Genomic DNA, 5,137 nt, shown 5'->3' on the forward strand with positions numbered 1-5,137 from the left:
CTCAGAGTGGGGAAAGAGCTGGGGGAGTGAGGTCAACCCCAGACTGTCCCCCAAATCTGCCTGCCAAGAACGTTTGATGGAGCAGTTGAGGCAGAGGTGTTACAGAAGAAAACTACAATCCCTTTGTCCTCTGGCCACTTAGGGAGAAGTACGCCGACCACTCATCACTGAGCGCGGGATTCCTCTGCCCATTCTCCCATTGGGTCATAAGACTTGTGGTGGAAGGGAGGCTGGCAAATGCTTTCAGCACGTGCTAGGCGCCCAGCGCCTCCATCCTGACGTGTCATCCTCACCTCCCAGGAGACCAGCGCCCTCAGTACCTTCCTGCCTCCTGCTCCACCCACTTTGTACACAGTCAGGGCTCAGGGCTGTGACTCTAACCGGAAAGGGGAGGTGGGACAGGAGGAGGTGGGACGAGAGGCTTGACAGAGGTATACACGCAGCATCACCTTCAGCCACCAACTCGCCATCTGCCGGGATGGCCTTTGGGCTTGGCAGCAAACCACAGGAGGCCCTCGACCCCATTGGTTACACCTCGAGGGGGCGGGCAAAGAAGGCGCGTGCTGGTTGGCAGGAACCGGACCAATGAGGAGGCGCAGCGCTGGCAAGCTGAAAGCTTCGCGAGATTTGCTGCCATCGCCTGCGCGTGCTGCTTTAGGGCGCGCTCCAGACGCCGCCCGCCTCGCATGCCCTGACCGTTACCGCCGCCGCCCCCTCGACCTGGTTGATAAATCGTCGCCGCCCCAGGTCCGCGGCCACCCAGGTCGCGACATGAGCTCCTCAGATGATGAGGCGGCTGTTAGGGGAGTGGGTTTCAGCTCAGAGTGCGGGGAGCACAGAAGCGGCCTTGAGGTCCGCTCCACAGCTCTGCAGGGACCCAGCCCCGGCCCTGAGCCGGGGGCAGCGCGAAACGGCGAGGGTGAGGGTGGGGATGGCTTCCTAGATCCTGAGTGCTTCGAGTCAGAGCGGGAGGTAACGGAAGCGGGAGGGCAGGTGCTGTGTGGCCGCGAAGGCCGGCCTGGTTCCCCTGCCGACGACCAGGGGGACGTCCTGCAGCTGGCTGACGAGTCAGTGGCGGCCATCCTGCAGCAGCTGGCCAACCTGGACTTGCTGGGCATCCGCAGATGCCTGTCCCCGGAGAGCTACGTAGTCGGCGAAGGGTCTCCCTTGTGGGCCCTCGAGGAGCGACCCGGCAGTCGAGGCGTGGCCGCCCAGAGGGTTGGGGAAGAGGCACAGGCTGAGGCCAGCCCTCTCGAGGTTGGCAGGCTCGAGGCGGGCCGGGCCGGGGGAAACCCTAAGAGAGGCAGTAAGAGTAGGTTGAAGGTGGCTGTGGATCGCCAGCGGCCCCCCTCAGAAAGCCCAGCCGGGCTGCTGTCCGACTCCGAGTCCTCTGATGAGTTCAGTGAGATAGAGCTGATGAGGGTGAGCATTTATGGCAAAGACGGAGGACAGGCCAAGCTCAACAGCCCTAAGGGCCCCGGGGACACACCCAAACACTCAAAAGTCCAAGGCAGGGAGAATCTCCTTAACGTGCCAGGCACTTGCCAGTCCTCGGCTCTGCGAGGATTAATCTCGGTTGTGGAAAGGCAGGTCAGGCAGGGCTGTGCAGAGCAGGGGAACATCTCTCCCTCTAAGAAATTGCAGAGCATGCTCAAGGAGAAGGGGGGCAGCCTGCCCAGGTACCCGAGAGTAGCAGTAGCATCAGCTACTGCAGCTGCCACTACCGGCAGCCTACCGAGGCCCAGTCCTAGGAGGAAGGGGGTCCAGGAGAAGAAATCCCTCAGGGGCGTCTCCAAACCTGCCCCGGGGAGAACCTTCCCTTCCTGGGAGCAGGGAATCTCGGCCACTCCCCTGGATCCGGTCACCTTCCCCCCAGTCTCCGGCATCCCGCTGCTTGAGAGGTCCAAGAAGTATGCCTTGGTCCCTTTGGGAGCCAAAGAATCCAAGCAAACCGGCGCTCGGAAGAAATCCATGGCTAGGCGGGCACGGGAGTTGGTGGCAGCAATGGCGGTGTCCGGAGAAGACAACGACCCAAATAGAGACCCATTCCCAAAGGGCCGAGTGAGTAGGCCAGGCCCCTCCTCGCTCCCCCCTCTTCCCCCTGCCATCCTCCCCAGGACACAGGTGCTCCCTCTGTCCATCCCTCAGGGGTGGTCATTGGGTGGCCCTCGGTCACTGGGTCATTAGGATGCCAGATTGGGGTCTTATACCAGGGACAAACGTTAAGGTAGCACTTTGGGTGTGCTGGGCTGGGTTCTCCACCCTTGGCCTGTTTCCAGCCAGGCTGGGGCTGGAGTGGAAGGGAGAGCTGGTAGCTGAATTGATTTGAGGGGCCCCTTAAAAGCTTCACAGAGCTTCGGTGTTTAGACACATCACTTTCCTAAATCCTACTTCCTAGCTGATCCCCAAACCTTCCTTGCAGGGGCCCCAGGCTTTCTCAGTGCCACACTGTTGTCCCCAGCTCAGCTCTGCCTGCTGGCCTGGGGCTGACTTAGAGGGAATGTGCTGAAGAGATCAGCCTTTCAGTTTCCTTTCCAGTTCCCTGCCTCAGCTCGGTCTTGAATCACACGAGGTCTCACACACACAGACATAGACATATAAATGCACTGGTACACACAGGAGCACGCACACACACACATCCTTACTCCAGGTCAGTGAGAAATCTTTGTTCTTAGCTGACCACTGACAGGGCACCGGCGTCTTGTCCACGGGTGGTGCGTCAAGGAGAACCCAGCAGCACCAACGTCAACATCAGAGGCGGGCAGGATTCAGGAAACTCAGAGCCCGTGGCCATGAACAAGGGAGAAGTCATGCCCAGAGGGCCTGGCGCCTCAGGTGAGTGTCCTGGGTTTTGATATGGGGGAAGGGAACCAGGGGTGAGGGCAGAAACCTCTGTCTCTCTCTCTCTCTTTTCTGGGGCCTCAGCCTTGCTCTCAGGCTGCCTCTTCCATGGGAAACAGGTGTCAGCAGGGCTAGCCCTGGCCCCATCACCTTCTGTGTGGGATTTGTTTGGCAGGGGTGATCGGTGGCAGTGCCCCAACAGCTACTCTGGGCGTAGACCTGCAGGCTAATAGCATTTTCTGTGAAGTGCTGTTCGCCCACATTGCTCTCCCAGGTGCTGGCCGTGGCTGCCGCTCTGGGAGGCTCGAACCCAGAACCACAGTCTTTCGGGACCATCGTGGTAAAATGGCTGCCCCTGAGGAATAGGAGGGGCAGGCCCAGAGAGAAGGTTTGGGCTGCCTGCCGGGCAGAGCTGGGGAGGCTTGATGCTAGCAGAGGGTGGTACTGCCTCACTTCACGTTAGACCCTGCTTGGCCCTTTCCACCTCACTGGGAGCCTGGGAAGCTGGATTGTGTGTCCTTTCCCTGTCAGGTGACCGCGAACCAACTGACCATCCCCCAAGACCGAAAAGGCGGCAGCAGCCACCTGCAAGGCAGGGCTGTCCTCGGGTAATGCTTCTTCTGGCTCCTGGAAATGCACACCCAAACCCCATGGTGGGATCTGGGTCCAAGTTCAACTGACGTGTGGGCACCCCCCCGCCCCCCGCCCCGTCCCCATCCCACACCCCAGGGAGGGAGCCCACCTCTGAGGAAAGTCTTTCCCTTGCCAGTCTAGACACCTGGCTTTGGGATGGAGGGCCCGGGGGGAGAGGAGGAGGGGAGGTGGGTGTATACTAACCGTTTCTCTTCCTGCTGTGTCTGCTGGCCTAGTGTCTGGTGCTACAGAGAGAAATAGACGACCTTAAGGAGCAACTTGGTATGAGGAACCAGGGACAGAGAGCAGTGGGTTCTTAGTGCAGAAGTGGGGTGGGCCCTTGGGGTGGGTGGGCTGCCGGTGCAGGAGGCCTCGTAGGGACCAGCATTCCTGTGGGGAGGAGAACCTATCACGCCTGACCCTGGAGCAGGCGGTGCATGTTCAGCTGGGCGTGTGGACAAGGAGCAATGTGCTGTGTGGACTGCGTGCACACTCTGCCAGCCAGGCGAGTCCTAGAGAGCTCCTTCTGATAGGACTTGTAGAGATGCCTTGTTGATCTGGTGTGGCCTCGGAGGTTCTTGTTGGATTGTTTGTGAGACAATTTTTGAATGGTCTGGGCGTGGCCCCGACCTTGAGAGCTGCTGGCACATTTTGTTTCCTTTTAGGAAGTGGCTCCACATTTAATTCCGGTAGTGGGGAGTGACGAGGCCCAGAGCTCTTTGCATCGGGGCTGGGGGTATGTGGGTTTCAGGTTGCAGGGCTAGGTGGTTCCCCACGGGGACAGGGGGACAGGCTTCTATGTCCGTCTGTCTAGAGCACCTGTTTATGCCTCTCCCTGTTGCAGCCTCCATGCAGTACCAGGTTGACAAGTTCCGGATCCTTTGAAGTGAGTGTTACACACCCCACACCCCTTCCCACAGTCCTGGCTGTTGAGCAGGGCCGTGGGCTGGCCCTGGCTTGAGGCTCTTCCCTGACTCTGCTGTTTCACAGGTTGAGCCCAGTATCTTCCGGCAAGAGGAGCAGCTGTTACCTCCGGGGCCGACGAGCTGTGGCCAAGCTTGTTGCCTCCTGTTCTGCCTCCACCAGGGCATCCTCTGCCCCTTGTTTTGCCCCCTGTCTGCCCCAGTTTCACAGCAGTTTTTGATTAAAAGGCTTCTCATATTCTGTGTTCTGTCCTCTCTCTGGGGGGTAGGGGTTGGGGGAATGGGGCAAGGCCTGGTGGGGAGCCACTCCGTATCAGAGCCTGTTCCACAACAGTACCTCTGGCATCCTGTGGGGGGCACTCTGGGTCAGCCTGTGCTACCATCCAGGCCGTCAGGCCAGCGGAGCGCCCCTAGTGTGTGTTCTGTGTGGGCTCTGTCTGGCCACCTTGGCACGTCCCCCCTTTTCCCTGAAGGCCCTCTTCTAGTTCTCTAAACACCCTCCTCTGGGGTTTAGGAGTTTCCATTCATTGCTGCCATTCTGCCTCCCTGTCAGAAGGAAGTCATGACCCCCTTACAGAGCTCCAGTCTTTCACCCTTCCCTCACTGCACTCATTGTCCTGCTTACCCCGACCACTCTGATTTCCTGTCAGAGCACCCTCGATCTCTCCCCTGGCTTGCCATCGATGACCTTGCCTGCATGTTTACTTAAGCAGGTGGTAACAGGCACAGGTTTGCTCATC

The 5,137-nt window shown here is 59.5% G+C and overlaps 1 protein-coding gene across 1 annotated transcript; it reads left to right on the plus strand.

Annotated features, from left to right (window-relative positions):
* The first annotated feature begins 606 nt into the window (after window positions 1-606).
* LOC145535344 (uncharacterized protein CXorf49 homolog) lies at window positions 607-4,635 on the plus strand. Its single transcript, XM_081563757.1, has 6 exons — window positions 607-2,061; window positions 2,676-2,835; window positions 3,373-3,449; window positions 3,711-3,756; window positions 4,319-4,360; window positions 4,465-4,635. Exons 1-5 carry the CDS (start codon window positions 772-774, stop codon window positions 4,357-4,359), a joined length of 1,614 nt encoding a protein of 537 aa, XP_081419883.1. The 5' UTR covers window positions 607-771; the 3' UTR covers window position 4,360; window positions 4,465-4,635.
* The last annotated feature ends 502 nt before the right edge of the window (window positions 4,636-5,137 follow it).

This window comes from Giraffa tippelskirchi, chromosome X, assembly GCF_054371585.1.
Source record: "Giraffa tippelskirchi isolate mGirTip1 chromosome X, T2T-mGirTip1v1.2.pri, whole genome shotgun sequence".
Lineage (NCBI taxonomy): Eukaryota > Metazoa > Chordata > Mammalia > Artiodactyla > Giraffidae > Giraffa > Giraffa tippelskirchi.

Bases quoted from the DNA above. Each gene is read 5' to 3' on its own strand.
- LOC145535344 (XM_081563757.1), top strand. From the start codon at position 772: ATGAGCTCCTCAGATGATGAGGCGGCTGTTAGGGGAGTGGGTTTCAGC. The intron at 2,836-3,372 runs GTGAGTGTCCTG...TTTCCCTGTCAG, and splicing joins CAGAGGGCCTGGCGCCTCAG to GTGACCGCGAACCAACTGAC. The intron at 3,757-4,318 runs GTATGAGGAACC...TCCCTGTTGCAG, and splicing joins CGACCTTAAGGAGCAACTTG to CCTCCATGCAGTACCAGGTT.